Source organism: Armigeres subalbatus, chromosome 2 (assembly GCF_024139115.2).
Source record: "Armigeres subalbatus isolate Guangzhou_Male chromosome 2, GZ_Asu_2, whole genome shotgun sequence".
Lineage (NCBI taxonomy): Eukaryota > Metazoa > Arthropoda > Insecta > Diptera > Culicidae > Armigeres > Armigeres subalbatus.
The window spans coordinates 181,752,017-181,774,250 of record NC_085140.1 but is presented as its reverse complement, the minus strand read 5'-3'; the positions used below and the strand labels follow the sequence as shown (position 1 = coordinate 181,774,250).

General features: G+C 37.3%; 1 protein-coding gene across 2 annotated transcripts in view; it reads right to left on the bottom strand.

Moving 5' to 3' along the window:
- The window catches only part of LOC134211336 (UDP-glycosyltransferase UGT5-like), a 22,393-nt gene extending 5,037 nt beyond the window's left edge, over positions 1 to 17,356 (bottom strand). Inside the window, exons 1-3 of one of the 2 annotated variants that reach the window (XM_062688107.1) lie at positions 16,947 to 17,356; positions 16,800 to 16,887; positions 16,529 to 16,714 (exon numbers count right to left, since the gene is read on the bottom strand). In XM_062688107.1, coding sequence (XP_062544091.1) covers positions 16,529 to 16,714; positions 16,800 to 16,887; positions 16,947 to 17,105 — 433 coding nt within the window. In that variant the 5' untranslated portion in view covers positions 17,106 to 17,356. Of the gene's footprint in view, positions 1 to 170; positions 357 to 441; positions 529 to 586; positions 627 to 16,528; positions 16,715 to 16,799; positions 16,888 to 16,946 lie in introns of those variants that run through there. The other variant, XM_062688106.1, reaches the window with a different exon arrangement.
- Positions 17,357 to 22,234: the final 4,878 nt, after the last annotated feature.

The window sequence follows — 22,234 nt, the reverse complement described above, 5'->3', positions numbered from 1 at the left end:
TGGCTACGAAATGTAAGAGAATTTTGCTCATGTTCCTATTTAACACTTCACTGCACACCTCTTTCTATTCAAAAACTATGGCGAGAATAGTTCTTCGATTAGCGAAGATTCGTTTCTTGGCTAAATATTACCACTAGGGGACCACTAGAAGCTTTTGTAAATCTACTCACCTAACATAGCATCGGTCATGAATATCTCAAGAATAATCAAATCAAAGGTTTCATTTGAGTCGATTAGTGATTTCACGGCAGGGTCGTTCAACGTGGTATTCGTAATACGGTGGCCAAAATCATATGCATCCGTGATACTCTGTATTATTCCTTTGCTGGCGACACTCAATAGATTGGCCATGATTGCTATAATACGAAAGGTGTGTGAATTTGAAGTTTTTGAATATTTTTTAAATATAGCAAACAATTTATCGAGTGCAATTTTACTCACGTTGAGAAACTGGCCATATTTCAGTCGTTGTGATATCTCGATAATTTGTTAACGGCTTCTGTTGTGAAACGGACTTATTACAGTTACCTGAATGAAAGGATACGTTTATTATGATACCGTTCCTGTATTTTAAATTAAATATCACCTCATGGCCTTTGTTTGCCAAAGCCTTCATTGAGATGATCCCACTATATAATGCGCTTAGCAATTGTCAGGAATATTCAAGAATTTTTGCTGATTGCACATCTTGGATTAGAATGATGCAGACTGTACTAAATAGCAGTAACCACAAAATCTTCATTTTGTTTTTATTTTTTTAACAAATTGCTTATGTAATTCGGCACTAGAGATACGAAAGGTGCACATCAAATGACTCGCGAGAGCTACTAAATTATAATTCCCGGGTCACAGCTGAGAGTTGACATAATTTGCCAGTCATTTCGATGGCCCATGTCCAGCAGATTTTGTGTACATAAATGACGTCATCGTGAAATTGAATTGATAGAGAATCGTTAGAGTCTGTGTTATCGTAGCGATTCACATTGTTGAGATAAGAGTGAAGGAGCATACAGAATAATGGTCTTAGGATGCAACAAATTTCAATAAATTTTTCAAACAACATTAAAAATTGTTAACTTTATGCTAAGTTTTGATTGAACAAGTGAGTTGAACGTTTAAACACCTCCGATCTAATCACTTCAACGAGAAGAAAATTGAATATGTTCAACCTTTGACAAATCAATAAAATTCAACAGAGTTGTTCGATTCACTTGTCCTGTCAAAACATCGCATGAGCAATGCTTTTTCTTACACATAATTTTTTAAAACGATAGTGAGTCGGAGAGTGAATCATTTTATATCAATACTGTGTACACCCAGGTTTTTTTACACGGTTGGAAATCATTAATGCCTCGGTTAACCTGAACTTTCACAGCTTTTTAAATACCCCCTGAATTTTTTTTGATTTTTTCTGAATTGTCTCGTGGGGTTAACTCATTGTTTCATTGACGCTGCAGGTCTTAAACGACTAAAACCAAACCGCGTAAAAAAACCTGGGTGTAATTTGAAATAATATTTCCTAAATTTAAGATTTGAAAGTGTTTACCCTAAGAAGACCGTACCATGACTAGGCGCATCAATCCAGGTCAGTTGTAAATAATAAATAATTGTCATGATCGTGATGCAACATCGATAAAACAGAGCAATTTCATTTTCGAAACACTAGACAAAACTGCGGCAAGATTTGTCCTTTATGACATGATAAGCATTCATGTTGGAATAAGCTTCTTTGTATGAAAATTTGGTTTAGGCAAACATCGATGACAAGGAGATACCATTTCTTTTATAACACTTATTGTTTTTTTGTTTTCGGACATGAAAATCAACGAAAGCCAACAAATATCCCTTTATTGTTCATATGCATATATGTAAATGTCGTGCCATTTCCCAATACAAATTTGAAATTTGCACTGATCCGAATTTTACAATACTACCTAACTGTAGATAAAAGGATTTGGATGTACATATTTTGAATTCATACGGCTGGATAGTTAAGACCTGGGACGGGACTTGCAAAGAGGAAAAATGTAACTTCAGCTGCTGCCAGTCTGCTGTCATGAACTGTCAGGTGCAACCAACTTTGTTGAAATATTTATCCCAAATAAAATATTCGCATGAATTTTGTTTTACGAAGACTTTTCATAAACAGTATTCCAAATCATCCGTTTAGCTTATTAATAATCAGTTAGAAACTTGTTTTTGTTCCCGGTATAAAATGCTTATGAAATGAATTTACTAATTCGTGATTGTATACACTTTTATTGTGCTCAGAAGAATCACCCGGGCAGGTAAAACAGTCAAGAAACAGTTGAAACTCGATAATCAACTGTGATAAAAAGAAGAACAAGTGTCAAACAAGGAAAAAGCTGACTTGCCGGTCCGTCTCAGTTAAGACCCATGCGCAGTGCTGAAAAACATCATTGCGAATCTCTGGATTAATTTCCATTTTATCTTTCTCGTACACAAAGCTGCGAAGGCTAGATGTTTACCCCAAACACGAACTTTGTATAGGAGGACCGGAGCCTTATACACTGAAGCGCAAAATGATTTCAATATGTTGCCTTATGGAACGTCACACGGTCAAGCAGTTTGACCAACGAGCTCCACCTCTCGTTTTCAAACATCCATCCACCAACAGCGGCACGAACAATTAATTTATTCGACCTTCATCAAAAATATATGAGGGTTGTGCAACTTCACTACAAATGCTCAAACATGTTCGCGATCCTTGACTCCGCCCCGAAACTCAAACCAAAATCAAATCGTTTAAAGCGTTTTAATATTTTCCAACCGAGCCAACTGTCAAATGTTGTTCGAACAACTTCACACGTTCAAACAAAGCAATCAAAGGGTTTTCTTGGGGGCGGAGTCAATGTTCGTCAAACTGCTTGACTGGTGTGTACGCTGCATTATGAATGATGATTTTTAATTGAAAATAAAGTAAAATGGTTCGCACCCAGTCTGCACCATAGACGTCCGGGTCGGGAGGCCGGTATGTAAATCTCACGCCCATCGATACTTGAATAATCGGCAATAGGGTTCCATTTTTCCCGGGAATCAACTTTGCATTTGAAGCAGTACTGGAAAAGGTCGTGATCGTCATAGACAGAGAAAAGCGCCTATTTCAACGACCAAATAAAGATTCAGGTACTTTGATCAATTTCGCATGAAAGGCAAGAAAGAATGTAGTGCTTTTTTTAAATTAAAATTTCTTAATTATTTCAATAGTTACATGCAAAGAATAGTGACTAGTCGATTAATTAATCATGTTCCTTTAATTTACCGAGTTGAAAATGGTAATAAACACAAAAATAAAGCAAATATTGCACTTTCATGCCCTGTCACGGACAAAGATTTTTGAGATTTTGTAGCATCTTCATCTTCGCTTGTTTCTGTAGATATTGAAAGGGTGGTATAGTAAACATCGCGTGACACTCTTATTCAAATGAAATTCAGTACTGATTTGAAGTATATAAGTAAATGTTTTTTAAAAGCGAAAAATACGTTCAGACGAGCGTTTTATGATCGTACCTTACAAATCATAACTATATTAAATCAATATTAAATGAATCTTTCTGACAAACTTTGTTTGAAATTCCGAGCAGCACCAGAAACGCATAAAATTGCATAATTTGGCTAGTTTTTTTATTAGACTGTTATGTGACCTCATAATAAAGACCTAAAATATGTTAATTTTTGTAGCAATATCTCAAACAAAACGATTTTCGGAACATGAGTCTGTTTGGAACACGTATGGGGGTTTAAATTAAAAAGTATTGAAAGCCTTAAAAATAAGCCTCTGACAATAAATCTACCAAAGCCGTCACTCCCCTTACTTAAATATCGGCGATCTGGAGAAAATTTGTCGCTCTGCAGAATTAAATAACTTTATTCTTGCTATTGAGAAATTTCATCAAATACTCGATTTTATTTCCCGTAATGTATTTTTAGTAAGCCCGTAATGATTGGCTACTAAATAAATAAACCCGATGAAACTTTGCTTTGATTCGCCTCCCTTGAACGCGCATTAGAGTTAAACCGTACAATACTGTAACAGCTACAGTTAAAACTTAATTATTTTTATAATATGGGAAGTAATCTACTTTGAAAGCCAAATATACTATTAAATAGAAGTTTCATTATGGGAACAGTGAGAAGATGTTAGTCAAAGTATTATTGATACTCCCTCATCAAATTTGCAAAATAAGAAAAGGATTTCCAAATACTTTAACCGATCACAGTCGTCTCCAAAATTGATCAATACTTTAACATAATAATTTACCGGAAAATTCGAAACTAAATGCGCATCCGGAATCGGAAATCGTTTCGGGAATGGAACCCTACGGCAATCGACTCTGCTATACGAATTGTGGTGATGTATCATGTTTTGCCACTAACCTAAACCAATTTCTCGCATCATTCCATTCGACAGAGATCCTTGTCCCATTGTTTTCTATCGAAAATGGGCCAGATCGGTCTATGGGATCAAAATTTGTGGCAAAAATACGATGTTTATAAAAATACACACAAAAAAAAAATGAAAACGCTTGAAGAATCATATAACTTTGTCAATCACATCATTTTTCTAAATATTGCGTAGGACGTGAGAGAGAAATTACAAAGTGGCACAAACGCACATAACGAACGTCATGACATTAAGGGTGCAGCCATAGTAGACGCAAAATGCGATTAGAAGCGAAGCGTCCATACGATTTTACGGCATGACGATTTGATTAGGCATAAAATGCCAAAAGAACAACCCATGACATAAAGAAGGCAGAATTATGCCAAACGTCCATTATGCCTAACGTCCATTATGCCTAACGTACATTATGCCTAACGTACATTATGCCTAACGTACATTATGCCTAACGTCCGTTATGCCTAACGTCCATTATGCCTGACGTCCTTATGCCCAACGTCTCTGACTCCATTGGCGCTCCTAATTATTGATTTTTTCCTTTGCGTGCAATTTTCGCGTGATGTCGCGTAGACGTGTCTACTCTGACATTCACCTAATGTCATTGACCAAATTGGCCCTCAATCCGCCGGTTTCTTTAATTGATCTTTGGGCGAGAAAATTAAATTATAAAGAGACCTTTTTGGCCTTTTGGACGTCCCCGTGAAGTAAAAGACATATTGATGCGAATAATACCTTCTACGGGTTTCGTAACCAGCTTAGGTCCCGCAACAAGACTGAAACGAAATTTGCTCTATATAAAATTCTGATTCTACCAGTGGCCTTTAGGGCATGAAGCATGAACGTTAAAAAGGGGACCGGAGAACTTCAGGGTTTTCAGGCGAAAAGTGCTGCGGACCATACTCGGAGAAAACTAGAAAATGGTGTGTGTGCACAGACACATAAATCACAAGTATACAAATAAGAATATTGTGAATCGTATAAATACAGCAGACTTCAGAGGCTGATCACTTAATCGAATGTCGGAAGAAAAATGCGAAATCATTCAACAGAGAGCCGGATAGGGGCCGGCGACTTCGTGGAAAAGCCACGAACACGCTGGCTCACGCGGTGGAATTGGACATGAGGACCCTAAACGTTCGAAACTAGAAACATCGCCCAAGACCGACTGTTATAGAGTTCTATAATACGCCAGGCATATGTGTATCGAAGCTATAGCCAACCAGATACCAGTAGGTAAGAGATCTTTTTGAATGATTTCGTTATCCGACCTCCAAATTTTCGGTGAGGGCGCTGACCCTGGGTGCTGCGGATAGAGCCGCTTTTCTGCGCTCAAGCGAGTAGAGGGATATTTTGAAATCACTCCCAAAAACAAAATTATTTTCCAGTTATTTGGCTGTCAAACATTTCCCGCTCTTCGAATTTTTCCTCCATACTGCATGAGGTCGTACAAATGCGCTAGACTCTACATAACTTTACGGTTGTTTACATACATTCCTGCTCCGAACAGCTGAATCTCGTGAAATTTCGTAACAGGTGCTTTTAGTTGCATTCCTACTACTTTTCCACTCGAAATATAATGTGAATATTTGTTACTAAGAATTAAAACTAAACAAACCTGAGTATAAAAGTATCATCGTGTTAGCCTCATGATATACGAATGCAAAAATGGTAACTTGGCTTAGAAACCTCGCAGTTAATAACTGTGGAAGTGCACCCAACCAGCGGATGGCAGATTTTAATACAGTTCTGCATAAGAACCTTACAGAAACTGTAATAATATGGGCATATAAATTACGGAAGATTTAATACAATTTTGTACAGATTTGTATTATTAATACAATATTTGTATTAAGCATACAGATATATATGCAGATTTTATACAATAATTGTCAGATTTTTTTTGGGTGTGAATGACACTAATCTATGAGGCACATGTCCCAGTGTGAGATGCAATGCCGATAAGAAGAAGAAGAATATGATGAGAAGATAACTATAGATTCGTATTTTTTCGCCACTGCCAATCTATGCCAGTAAGACAATTTCAAAGCACTGAGGTGATTGATATCGGAAGTGGTTATCAAAACCATAATTTGAAAAAGTAATCAGTACTGTTTTTCTAAAAAATATTTATCATGCCATGTCATCATTACGCGCAAAATTAGCTACGAAGAATACAATGGCTAGATGGATCAATTGAGTATTAGCCAGTCTGAAAGATGAATAAAAGGAAGAAGGTTGTATCATAGACACGACCGTTGAACGTAGAATTACGTATAAGGATCCCCAAACACCGCGACGCGACGGTCGCGACGATTCTATCGCTGGCGACACGATTCTGCCGTCGTTGGTATGGAAGCGTAAATGACATTGCCTGCAGCGACCAACGATAGAATCGCGGCGACTAGTTGTCGCCGTCGCGGCGATGAAATCGCTTAGGTCTGGGGGAGCCTTAATGCGATAGTGGGTTCGAAACTCGACCATCGACAAATTGTGCATGGTCATGCCGGATGGGTAATAGCCGAAATGTAGGCAATTTACTGAAAATGTGAAATTTCAACCTACCTGATGGAATTGAATTTTCAATAGTAAAATCATTGAATCAATTGTTTACAATAGTTTATGAAATCTTAGAGAGTTTACTGATCTATTTATACCAAAATCACCAGAATCCGTTTGAAAACGGCGGAGCTTTTATTTCCTGACCACTTTTCGTGCAGTCCCAAATTTGAAGCTATATCTTACCGAAAGACGTCAAAAATCCTGATTAATCTATATGGCGGTAATGGTGCGTTTTCTGGGGCGGACCTGGAGTGCTCATGCGGGCTCGCTCGTGTTGGAGTGTTAGAAAAAGTATTTGAGCCCATAGTCTAATATGGCCACTTTTGATTAGGAATGAAGTGGGACAGGATTCTTCGTCAGATCAACTTTTGCAGAGTCAATCGATTAATGGCAAGTGCCAAAAAAATAACAGATTTTATTGCACACACACAGACATGCAATGAACACATTGGCATCAACTCAGTTTCGCGGAGCTAAATCGAATACATACTGTGGATCTGTCGACATCAAAGAAAAAGTTCTTTTTTTGAATGATCATTGATCATATATCCTTTACGTTCAGTGTACAATTAGTGTGGACTAGCAAGGTAAAGAGTACAATAATGGGTGATTAATAGATGATTTGGGGCGACAGTAAATAATCATTTTTTTCGTATAGATCAGAGGTTCCAAAGTTTTGGATATACACCCACCTAGCAGAATCCCATATTGCTTGCAACCAGGTACCAAATGCCAAATGTCTTGATTTTTAGATTGAACGATTCATAATAAATTGCTTTATAGTCCATAATTATATTTGTCTCAATCTAATCAATTTTTTGCCTTTCTCGTAGGCTATATGACCGCTCCAAAACTGAACTTTTGATAGAAGACTCGAATTGAGGTGATGTCTGTATGTGTGAGTGGACAAGTATGTGAGACATACTTTTGAGTACATAACATCATCCGATTTGCTCGCAACAATCGGCCATTGCGTTCGGGAGTTTTGGACAAGATATTGTATTTTTTTGACAAGATAACGAAAAAAAACAAAATAAAATTAAAAAAATCTATTGCAATGTATTCAAATGACCGCAAATAGATATAAATTGATGAAAATAGTAAAATCAACCCTCCTTAAAGTGCAATTATGACCTCTCTTATGTGTTTTGCTCATTTTCATAATGCGCGAGAAAGATACCATCAACACTAGGTGAATTAATCTTTTTTTTATTCTATTTGAATTGGATGTGGATTGGATTTCTATGGGATTTGGTAAGAAAATTATTTTGAGCTTTTAGTGGAATGTCTTTACTTGTCATAAGACGAGCTTGTACAGTTCATTTAATTCCACCACTCGATTGGATTTGGATTTGATTTTGATTGGATTTGAATTTGATTAGGATTGGATTTGGATATAAATTGGATTTGAATAAGATTTGGATTTGATTTTGATTGGTTTTGAATTCAATTTGGATTGGGTTATAATTGGAGTTGGAATATGAATAAGATTTGGATTGGATTAGAATTAGATTTGGATTTGATTTTGATTGGATATGGATTTTATTAGCATTGGATTTGGATTTGATTTGAATTGGATTTGGATAAGAATTGGATTTGGATTGAATTTGGAATGGATTTTAATTATTAAATTTTGATTGGATTTTGATTGGATTTTCATTGGATTTGAATTAGATTTGGATTTGAATTTGGTTAGATTTGATTGATTTTGAATTGGACTGATTTGATTAGGATTGGATTTGGGTTGGATTTGAATTGGATTTAAACTGGATTAGCATAGTATTTTGGGGGGTCCGTGGCTTAATCGGCTACACGTCCGCTTTATAAGCGGATGATCATAGGTTCGATTCCGCCCCATCAACCTCGTCAATCGCCAAGTGCAGCAGCAGTACGGCGTAATGGGAACGCGTCTGTCAACACAGCTACCTGACGGCGACGACAAACTGACCCTTTTTCGGAGACATACCTCCAACGGACTCGATACGCAGCAAACGGAACAAAAGCATATACATGGACTCACGATATGGACGAACGAACGGACGATGATATGGAAATAGGTAATCTAAAATAGATTCTGTGTGGATTCTAAGCGACGAGAATACACAGTAGATCTCAGCACATAGCGGTCGTCGAACACAGAGTGCCTACTAAATAAATAAAGGATAAAAAAAAGCATGTGTTTGGATTGGATTAAGATTTTATTAGATTTGAATTGGATTCAAATTGAGTTTGGGATTTAGTTTGATTTGGATTAGATTTGGGTTTAGATTCAGATGGACTTAAATAGAATACTAGTATAGAATTACCAAATAACGTGTAATAAAAGGTCTTGAACATCGTAACGTTTGTTGTTCTTTAACCATTCAAACGTTACTTAGATCCTAATCTAAAAGCTGGTGTAGCCCATGCTATAGTCTTTCCGTATACTTAGTATACGAGAAAGGCAAAAAATTTACCAGATGGAGACAAATATAATTATGGGGTATGAAGCAATTTTTTATGATTCGTTCAATCTAACGCGAACTCATTTTTATCCAATGTCCAAAAATCAACGCATTTGGTATCTGTGTCGTGGTCGGTGGGTCGCAAGAAATATGGTGAGTCGCACATCCAAAAGTTTGGGAACCTTTGACCATATTCAAAACAGACTGGCCGATTTTTGGTTTCACGTGTAACTCTAGGGATTTCTCGGAAGACCAAGAACATATACTGCAAACGCATTCTAATCTTGGTATCATTTGGTATCACTAAGACCCTATGCACAGACAAAGGTCAACCAACTAAGCTGAAGGACATCCGTCGGCCTTTGTGTTATGCTTTATTGTATTATCACGTGCTCGCTCATTACTGAAAAAATCACAAATGAAATAAAACACTTTGCGCATCAATTCTTTATTTTTCGAATGGTATTGATTTGGGTACCTAATTTATTTATTTTTTGTATTTCCAATAAAGAATCTCAAACAAACAATATCGTTCTCGAGTCCTGCCGAGACACGCAGGATTCTTTCGAAATTGATTATCAATTTGATGCTCTCTTTGACCGATATGAAGCATATAATAACGTTTGTTATGAATAAATGAACAATTACAGTAACAATTTGTTTATCCCAAAACATGAGGCATAGGTGATGTCATAAGTTAACAACTTTTATTCACGAATAGACTAAAACCGAATTACTAAACTTGACTCAATATGGGTGGCTCAAATTAGTATGGGAAAAACTTTTTTCAATTTTTTTGATGGGCCGCCCTCTTATTCAGTTCTATTTGATGCCCTGATGCTCTGGACAAAATTTCAGCCAAATCGGTCAACGTTTGGGGTGCTAAACTCGTTGAAAGTTTATATGCAAAAATGTATGCAAACATCTAAAAATGAATTGCAGTTGGACGGCACAACTTACGATGAAGAACTATAATACTCTTTCAGACGAGTTAATTTAATACGAATTGTTGCGAAAACAGGAGAAGATTAAAGTTTGCAGCTAAGTTATTAGCATTTCTCTGAAGTGGGAGTTTGAGCAAATTTCGTTTCTTTTACCTTTGAAAAATAAATTCACCCTACAACCTCCAGTAAAATGCTCCTTAGCAATACGTAAATTCAATTTTTAATGTTTCTGGGAAACTCTCCATTTTCGATGTTGTATCGAAGCATTTCGTTATAAGTTGGTTGGGCAGATGGCAGTCTGTTGTCATAGGTAAATACCAGTTAGATCAAGGGCTATATGTATTTGAATTATACTTTTTAGTACGCTATATAGTTTTCTTCTTCTACCATCGTTTTACAAGGGCATGTACGCATAAATTATCCGTCAGGCTGTTTATTGATCAGTCATTGCATTGTATACTTCCATCAATCCGCCAGTTAGGAAATATAAAGACCAATTTCTTTAAAAGCAAGCAGAAGCCAGAACAAAGCCTGATTAAAAAGCACTCAGGCGAAATGATACCAGAGGTGGACAGGCACGGTTCTAAGGCCTGCGAATTTTTAAAAACTCGGATAATGTTAACGATTTGAAAAATGATGTCATTACCACTACGTATGAGATAATGGATGGGTATTGCTATGCTTATACAACACGGCAGACTCAACACGTTGTTCATTTGCAGGAAGAGCATCAAGCGAAGATAAGATGCACTAGAGATCCCAAAAGAGGCCGTAGGCTTCATGGTAGGTCGCGTACACGATGGCGTTTTGCAATTTAATGTGGACCTGAGGGTACTAAACTTCAGTGCGCCTTTTAGCAATTGGCCCAGGATTGACTGAGTATGTAAGAGTTAATGAATCTATATCGCCGTGAAGCTGGGTAAACGGAAATAGGGGAACTGTTCCGTTTTCAATCTCACTGTACATATATTCATCTCATAGCGAAACAAAGAAATTCCGCACCAATTTCGTCGCTTCTTTTTGCTAACATGCATGCTCACTGCTGAAAAAAATCACAAAAATAATAAACAAACAAAATACCTTTTCATTGCTTTGTTTTTCGTGAGACCAATATCGGAGCTATGAGATGAAGTCCAGGAGCAGTAACCCTAGTTAGATTCTGCCACCACATGTGCAAACTAGTTCGTAAGTGAGTAATCTTCCAAACGAAGGAGGGACTTGTCAGGATCTAGCGATTAGTCATCTATAGTGATCATTACAATGCCGTATGTGCTATCCATCGTAGGCTTCTTTTGGAGTCTCAAGGTTCAAGTTCAATCAGACAGTTTGTTGCAACTGGGTAATCACGAATAAACTCTCAATGGATATGAGAACAGCGAGGAATTTTGAAGCACAGGTAATGGAACAAAAACGCATGGAACTGAAAAAAATAGCCTACCAAAAAGTGATTGGAATACATAATAAAACAAAGGACGAATACTGAATTGTTTGAATGAGATGCCTGTAATAGTGGGAGTCATTAAGCACGGTACAAAACTGGAGGCAACTGATGGTTGGGCAATAAAAAACCTATTTATCGTTCAACCGAATTCGGATTTCTGAATATCGCCCCAACCATCCCAATCTAGACCTCAATCCTTTAGCAGCAAGCTAACACACCACCGGAGAACAGCGCGCAAAAAAAGATAACTGCGAGACACTCGAGGATGCAGATGAACCAGATTCCCACCACCCTAGGAGCGGCAGGAACCCCTGGATTCCAGTCCTCACGGAAAAGCCGGAACCGTGGGAACCCTATCATCACAATTTTTGTCTATTTTATTAGTGTTTTTGTGTTTTTTCTCTGCCAAATTTTATCCTTACAATAATTTTTATGTGGCAATTTTAATTCAAAATAACTGGCGAAGCCCTTGGTTGGCTCACAAGGCGGCCCTTCTGGCCCGGCTTTCCTCTTAATTTAAATTGCTATTGGCAGGACTAAAGGTTGGCTCGCGAAAGGAATCCTTCTGATTTCTTTCCTCATTTGTGTTGAACCTAATATTACAAATCAAAAACACATAAATAAAGACAGTTCGATCAGCTATCAGTTCCGTCCCGGCAGTTGCAGGTGTGAATATTAATGCGTTTGATCCGACTTTATCGTCGACCCTCTATGCAGCGCAAGTAATCATAATTGTAATTCCGGAATAAGTGGCACAAATGTTCCAAGCAATAAAATAAATAGTTCTCGGCATTTCGGGTATCTTTAAATGCAGTATGATCGATCTGGCAATTCGACAGACTTTCTATGCATCCACTTAAACCAACATCCATACGACTATTGAAGGGTTATTCGAATACCATGTGTTTGGATCTTTGAAGGATTGCTTATATTGCAAATGCCCAAATAATTGACATGTTGAATTTTTCCTAAAATTAAATTGAGGAAATCGCGATTTTCGCGAGAATGTAATTGAGGGGGTCAAACGCAAAGGGGTGTAAGTGACAAAAACTTAGTTTTGAGATAAATGGGTGCAAAGTTTTTCAATATTTTTTGGTTCCATACAAAATGTATGGAGGTTCAAAAATTTACTAGTTTTCTGTGAATTTTCACATTTTTTATAAACATCTTACAAACTACACAGGATTTTGTATTTACACGATTTTTTTTCGCTCGTATTTTTGTTCGTGTGACTTCAATTTGCCACCAATATCTTTGCAACATGTTTAAAAAAATCCTAAATAATTCAAAGAAAAATCACATGGTTATTAATATGCGTTAAGCATTTAGGATGGGCGAAAAATTAAGAAAGTGTAAATCGTGTAAAAACAAAATCCAGTGTATATCAGCATATTGCCGCAAAGCCAGAGATTTTTTTGCTATAGTCAACTCAATTCTGACAAAATTGTCACTTACACCCCTCTGCTTCTAACCCCTCAATTATAAATCCGCGATTTTCGCGACAATGTTTGACGAAACCGCGATTTTCGCGACTGGAAGGATAAATCCGCAACAAATCCGCGAAATTCGCGAAAAACGCGAAAATCGCGAAATCCGCGACAGTTGTAACAGCCCTGGATCTTTTTAAAGGTATGCTTGAAAGAACTTCTGGATGACTAACCGAATTAATTCCTCCGGGAATTTTTTACGAAAAAAATGAGTGAAATTTCTGAACGAACTTTTGAATAAATTTTCGAAGCAACTGCTGAAGTAAATTTCGGAGTCTCGTTTTTACCGTCGTCCAGTGCGGTTGGTTCTTGCGCTCTACTTTTGTGCGGTGATTCGCACGAAAAGTAGAACAGTAGAACTAGAGCAATGATCGCGATTGAAACAAAAGTGCAGTTAGTGTAGTGTAGTTAATATTATGAAAAAGTGCTGGATACGCGAACATGTTCGTGCAAGCAAAAGGTGATCGATTCTTATAAAGGCTATGACCTTGCTAATAATCCGATCAATCTAATGTTATTGCACAAACATGTTTATACGGATTATTGAGGAAAAGAAGTAAGACTTTGATAAAATGTTAATAAATTTAAACAAAAACCCACATAAAGGAAAGGCACACATACACATATACACACACTTTCACATATACACATACATGCACACATACACGTACATACACATATACACCCTTTAACACATACACAAGAACACACAAACACATTTTATATTATACCTAATCTATGTTATTTGGAAGCGTTTGATACGGGAGGTCCACGCTTTCTTCCTTCCCCCTCGATTCCAAGCTATTGAGCGGCTTTAGGTATTCCTGGAGTCGCTCGGTATCTAGGAGTCATCTCTGCGGTACATACTGCGTAATTGGCCTGGCCGTATGAATAGAAAAATGACGGAGTATAGAAACCCTCATTTGCCATGATGCTTTCAAGTATTGGCTACGCAAGTATGAGAATAGATTAGAAGCAACTCCTGAAGTAAATTTCTAAGGAATTCTTAAGAATATCCGAGAAATATGATGATGGATCGACTCATCGACTGCATTCCCGATATTTTTTGGTTTTTCTTTTTGGCATTGTAACTTTTTCCAAAGTTTTCAAACTTATTTTCAAAATGTTGATGAACTTTTAATTTGAAAATAAATAGATATGTATTTGAAAGTAATTTCCTCATGCAATATAATGATTAATTTCTTCTAATTCTTTTTAATTTCTTCAAATCTAAATAAACGGAATTCGTTCACGAAACATATGAAGAAGATAGACTCAATATTGCTCCACTGTAATCCACACCAAAATCCAACTGCTCGAAACAATGAAACGCGCAAAGATCTGAACCCAATGATCGTTTGATGGGGTGGACGAACCGAATGGACGACTCAACCTGACCAGCGCCCACTGAGCTATAAAAGCCCCATCCCAAGGGAGGAAAGCTCTCTTGATCCTGGGATAGCGCGAAGAATAGTTCGACGAAGTTAATTTTGCAAGTTTTAAAGTGCTAATAGTTAAAGGGCTTGGCTCGCACATAATCGCGTTTTTGAGAAGTGGAGCTAAACGTTAAAGAGCAACGACTCGCTCAGCTGAAGTATACGCTTTAGTCTCGCGTGTGATTAGTGAACCAATTCACGAACAAAAGTGAATACCGTGGTGATATAATCACATCGGTAAGTGGCACCACCCACGTGGTGCAACGCCTCCCAGAAGGCACTGTACGTCACCAAACAGTTCCCCAAGTCCGTGACAGCATAATTTCTCACGGTGAAGCCCGTCGGTAGTTGAAACCGACATCGCAAAGCTGGTTCCTAAGTTCGGTCAAGCTAGATCCCATCCCTTCCGGCAGAACGCGCCGGTACTCCGCCCCCCACGACGTCGCCACAACGCAACAGTGAGTTTGTAGAGCAGTGAAGTATACTCTTCCCAAAATTAGTCTTTTTTAATAAATTTCAAAGTAATTCCCAAATAAATTCCTAGAAGAATTCCCGAAGGGATTCCTTTAGTTGTTTCTTTAGGAAGTCATAAAAGAAATGAATCTCCGAGGGTCTAAAGTTATTCCAAGAAGAGTTGCTAAAAAATTTTCGATAGAATATCTAAAAATCAGAAGGAATTCTTGAGGGAAATTCCTAGAGTTTCCGAAGGGATTTCTTGTACTGGCAGAATTCTTAAAATATATTCCGAAAAGAATTCGTAAAGGTATTGACTTCGAAATTTTCTTATTATTCTAATCTTTGAATTTTCGAAGGAATATGAAGATGAATATTCCATGGAATCCCCCAATTTATTTCCGGAAATCCATTTTTTCACTTTGTCTTCGGATATACTTTCCAAAATGAGAATTCCATTTATGAATTTCTTTATGAATTCCTTTTCGGAGGATGGCTTTCTCAGTCTGAAGTATCAAAACGATGGTTTAGTTACTTGCCCGACGTTTCGGCCGATGGGTTGTGGCCTTTTTCAAGGGTCGTATAGTCTATCGTCTATCGTAAATTATTGTTAACCACGTTAACCAATAATTTACGATAGACGATAGACTATATGACCCTTGAAAAAGGCCACAACCCATCGGCCGAAACGTCGGGCAAGTAACTAAACCATCGTTTTGATACTTCAGACTGAGAAAGCCATCCTCCGAACAGTACATCCCATCCAGTCGAAAAACACCCTTCCAATTCCAAACATTTATGAATTCCTTTGAAAATTGACTAAGTGGCTATCCATATACCACGTTGACCAGTTTTGGTCAGATTTAGATACCCCCTCTCCCAGCGTGGACATTTGGTAATATAAAGTTTTAAAAATTTGTATGAACCGTGGACAATCACAGTAGTGTTCTGCCCATGATCACATATTTGTAACACTCGCATTTTTGTTCATCTTGTAAAGAGCCTGTGAATCGCTCAGAAAGGTCAATTTACTGCATCTAATCCCACAACAGTAAAATAGGCTTAAGTATCTTGTTTATCTGTGGTAAGCTGGAAATGATTGAGTTTGTGGGGAGGGTTGACAAACGATTTACAAAATCAATCAAAATGCAAATGTTACAAATAAACGATCATGGACAATGTAGTAGCTACGAAATGTAAGAGATTTTCGCTCATGCTCCTATTTAACACTTAACTGCACACTAACTATTCAAAAACTAAGGCATCGATTTGCAAAGATTCGTTTCTTGGCTGAATATTACCACTAGGGGGACTATTGGAAGATTTTGTAAATTTACTCACCTAACATAGCATCGGTCATGAATATCTCAAGAATAATCAAATCAAAGGTTTCATTTGAGTCGATTAGTGATTTCACTGCAGGGTCGTTCAATGTGGTATTCGTAATACGGTGGCCAAAATCATATGCATCCGTGATACTCTGTATTATTCCTTTGCTGGCGACACTCAATAGATTGGCCATGATTGCTGAAAATACGAAGGTGTGTGAATTTGAAGTTTTTGAATATTTTTTAAATATAGCAAACAATTTATCGAGTGCAATTTTACTCACGTTGAGAAACTGGCCATATTTCAGTCGTTGTGATATCTCGATAATTTTTTAACGGCTTCTGTTGTGGAAACGGACTTATTACAGTTACCTGAATGAAAGGATACGTTTATTATGATACCGTTCCTGTATTTTAAATTAAAATATCACCTCATGGCCTTTGTTTGCCAAAGCCTTCATTAAGGATGATCCCACTATATAATGCGACTTAGCAATTGTCGGGAATATTCCAAGAATTTTTGCTGATTGCACATCTTGGATTAGAATGATGCAGACTGTACTAAATAGCAGTAACCACAAAATCTTCATTTTTGTTTATTTATTTTACTAACAAATTGCTTAGTAATTCGGCACTAGAGATACGAAAAGGTGCACATCAAATGACTCGCGAGAAGCTACTAAATTTATAATTCTCCGGGTCACTGCTGAGAGTTGACATAATTTGCCAGTCATTTCGATGGCCCATGTCCAGCAGATTTTGTGTACATAAATGACGTCTTCATGAAATTGAATTGATAGAGAATCGTTAGAGTCTGTGTTATCGTAGCGATCCACATTGTTGAGATAAGAGTGAAGGAGCATACAGAATAATGGTCTTAGGATGCAACCAATTTCAATAAATTTTTCAAACAACATTAAAAATTGTTAACTTTATGCTACGTTTGGATTGAACAAGTGAGTTGAACGTTTAAACACCTCCGATCTAATCACTTTAACGAATTGAATATGTTCAACCTTTGACAAATCAATAAAATTCAACAGAGTTGTTCGATTCACTTGTCCTGTAAAAACATCGCATAAGCAATGCTTTTTCTTACACTTAATTTTTTTAAAACGATAGTGAGTCGGAGAGTGAATCATTTTATATCAATACTGTGTAATTTGAAATAATATTTCCTAAATTTAAGATTTTAAAGGGTTTACCCTAAGAAGACCGTACCATGACTAGGCGCATCAATCCAGGTCAGTTGTAATAAACAATTGTCATGATCGCGATGTAACATCGATAAAACAGGGCAATTTCATTTTCGAAACACTAGACAAAATTGCGGCAAGATTTGTCCTTTATTACATGATAAGCATTTATGTTGGGAATAGCTTCTTTGTATGAAAATTTGGTTTTAGGCAAACATCGATGACAAGGAGATACCATTTCTTTTATAACACTTATTGTTTTTTTGTTTTCCGGACATGAAAATCAACAAAAGCCCAACAAATATCCCTTTATTGTTCATATGCATATATGTAAATGTCGCGTGCCATTTCCCAATACAAATTTGAAATTCGCACTGATCCGAATGTTTACAATACTACCTAACTGTGGATAAAAGGATTTGGAATTGTGGCACATATTTTGAATTCATACGGCTTGATAGTTAAGACCCATGCGCAGTGCTGAAAAACATCATTGCGAATCTCTGGATTAATTTCCATTTTTATCTTTCTCGTACACAAAACTGCACCGAAAGGCTAGATGTTTACCCCAAACACGAACTTTGTATAGGAGGACCCGAAAACCTTTTACACTGAAGCGGCGAAATGAATTTCAACATGTTGCCTTATGGAACGTACACACGGTCAAGCAGTTTGACCAACATTGACTCCACCTCTCGTTTATTCAAACATCCATCCACCAACAGCGGCACGAACAATTAATTTATTCGACCAACAATATCACACACGAACGACCGAAGCGTCAACTTGAGCACCAACCATCAAAAAATATATGGGGATTTGTGCAACTTCACTACAAATGCTCAAACATGTTCGGTGATCCTTGTCTCCGCCCCCCACAACTCAAACCAAAATCAAACCGTTTTAATATTTTCCAACCGAGCTGCCAACTGTCAAATGGTTGTTCGAACAACTTCATACACGTTCAAACAAAGCAGCAATCAAAGGGTTTTCTTGGGGGCGGAGTGTACGCTGCATTATGAATGATGATTTTTACTTGAAAATAAAGTAAAATGGTTCGCACCCAGTCTGCACCATAGACGTCCGGGTCGGGAGGCCGGTATGTAGACCACACGCCCATCGAAACTTGAATAATCGGCAATAGGGGTTCCATTTTTCCCGGGAATCAATTTTGCATTTGAGGTAGTACTAGAAAAGGTCGTGATCGTCATAAGACTTTGATCAATTTCGCATGAAAGGCATGAAAGAATGTAGTGCTTTTTTAAATTAAAATGTCTAAATGATTTCAATAGTTACATGCAAAGAATAGTGACTAGTCGATTAATTAATCATGTTCCTTTAATTTACCGAGTTGAAAATGGTAATAAACACAAAAATAAAGCAAATATTGCACACTTTCATGCCCTGTCACGGGACAAAGATTTTTTGAGATTTTTGTAGCATGCCATTCATCCTTCGCGTTTCTATAGATATTGAAAGGGGCTGGTATGTAAACATCGCGTGATATCTCTTATTGAAAATGAGAAATTCCAGTACTGATTTGAAGTATGTAAGCAATAAATGTTTTTTTTTTTTTCAAAAGCGAAAAAATACGTTCAGACGAGCGTTTTATGGTCGTACCTTACAAATCATAACTATATTAAATCAATATTAAATGAATCTTTCTGTCAAACTTTGTTTGAAATTCCGAGCAGCGCCAGAAACGCATAAAATTGCATAAGTTTGGCGAGTTTTTGTTATTAGACTGTTGTAATGACCTCATAATAAAGACATAAAATATGTGTACTCTGACATATCCAGACAGTAAATTCTCAATAGTTCATTAAAATTTAGAAAAAGAAAGCAATATCTCCAAACAAAAACGATTGTTCGGAACATGAGTCTGTTTGGAACACGTATCGGGGTTTGAATTAAAAATTATTGAAAGTAATAAAAATAAGCCTCTGACAATAAATCTACCAAAGCCGTCACTCCCCTTGCTTACTAAATAAATAAACGACCGATGGAAACTTATGCTTTGATTCGCCTCCCTTCAACGCGCATTAGAGTTGAACCGTACAACGTACAATACTGTAACAGCTACAGTTAAAACTTAATTATTTTTATAATATGGGAAGTAATCTACTTTGAAAGCCAAATATACTATTAAATAGAAGTTTCATTATGGGAACAGTGAGAAGATGTTAGTCAAAAGTATTATTGATACTCCCTCATCAAATTTGCAAAATAAGAAAAGGATTTCCAAATACTTTAACCGATCACAGTCGTCTCCAAAAATTGGTAAATACTTTAACATAATAATTTACCGGGAAATTCGGGAAACTAAAGTGCGCATCCCGGGAATCGGGAAATCGTTTCCGGGAATGGAACCCCTACTCGGCAATCGACTCTGCTAGACGAATTGTGGTGATGTATCATGTTTTGGCACTAACCCTAAACCAATTTCCTCGCATCAAGTTCCATTCGACAGGGAATCCTGTCCCATTGTTTTCTATCGAAAATGGGCCAGATCGGTCTATGGGATCAAAATTTGTGGCAAAAATACGATGTTTATAAAAATACACACAAAAAAAATGATTTCCATTATGTTTATTAGTATATCTAATGCACGATAAATGTAACAACATCGCTTGGTAGATAAATAAGGGTTTTCAAATAATAACAATTTTTGATTTATGATGTATTTGTCACGCTTGAAGAATCACATAACTTTGTGAATCATTTTCTAAATATTAAGCGAAGGACGTGAGAGAGAAATTACAAAGTTGCACGAACGCACATAACGACCATCATGACATTAAGGGTGCAGCCATAGTAGACGCAAAATGCGATTCGAAGCGAAGCGTCCATACGAGTTGACGGCATAACGATTTGATTAGGCATAAAATGACCCAAAGAACAACCTATGACATAAAGAAGGCAGAATTATGCCAAACGTCCATTATGCCTAACGTACATTATGCCTAACGTCCATTATGCCTGACGTCCTTAGTCCTAACGTACTTATGCCCAACGTCGCGGACTCCGATTTGACAGCTCCTAATTATTGATTGTTATTCCTTTGCGTGCAATTTTCGTTTTTGCGTAGACGTGTCTACTCTGACATTCACCTAATGTCATTTGACACCAAATTGGCTCTCAATCCGCCGGTTTCTTTAACTGATAATAACATTTGAAATATAATAGTTAGGTACTGTCATCGGTAGTGACAATATGTCAAATGGTGTTGAGAATGAGTCTTATTTTCAACTACATAGAATGATTGTAGAATATATTTAATGTATCTTTGGGCAAGAAAATTAAATTATAAGAGACCTTTTTGGCCTTTTGGAGTTCCCCGTGAAGTGAAAAGACATATTGCTGATGCGAATAATACCTTCTACGGATTTCGTAACCAGCTTAGGTCCCGCAACATGCAGACTGAAACGAAATTTGCTCTATATAAAATTCTGATTCTACCAGTGGGCATGAAGCATGGACGTTAAAAAAGGGGGACTGGAGAACTTTCAGGGTTTTCGAGCGAAAAGTGCTGCGGACCATACTCGGAGGAAAACTAGAAAATGGTGTGTGGCGCAGACACATGAATCATGAGCTGTATCAAGTATACAAATAAGAAAATATTGTGAATCGTATAAAATACAGCAGACTTCAGTGAGCTGATCACTTAATGCGAATGTCGGAAGAAAAAATAGCGAAAATATTCAACAGAGAGCCGGATAGAGGCCGGCGACTTCGTGGAAGGCCACGAACACGCTGGCTGCACGCGGTGGAATCGGACATGAGGACCCTAAACGTTCGGGGAAACTAGAGAAACATCGCCCAAGACCGATTATTATGGAGCACTACAATATGCCAGCCATATGTGTATCGAAGCTATAGCCAACCAGATACCCGGTAGGTGAGAGATCTTTTTGAATGATTTCGTTATCCGATCTCCAAATTTTCGGTGAGGGCGCTGAACCTGGGTTCTGCGGATAGAGCCGCTTTTCTGAGCTCAAGCGAGTAGAGGGATATTTTGAAATCACTCCCATAAACAAAATTATTTTGCAGTTACTTGGCTGTCAAACATTTCCCGCTCTTCGATTTTTTCTTTCCATGCTGCATGAGGTCGCACACATGCGCTAGACTCTACATAACTTTACGATTGTTTACATACATTCCTGCTCCAATCAGCTGCTGAATCTCGTGAAATTTCGTAACGAGTGCTTTTTAGTTGCATTCCTACTACTTTTCCACTCGAAATATAATGTGAAAATATGTGTTACTAAGAATACAAAACTAAAACAAACCTGAGTATAAAAGTATCATCGTGTTAGCCTCATGATATACGAATGCAAAAATGGTAACTTGGCTTAGAAACCTCGCAGTTAATAACTGTGGAAGTGCTTAATGAACACTAATCTATGAGGCGGCAATGTCCCAGTGTGGAGATGCAATGCCGATAAGAAGAAGAAGAATATGATGAGAAGATAACTATAGATTCGTATTTTTTCGCCACTGCCAATCTATGCCAGTAAGACAAT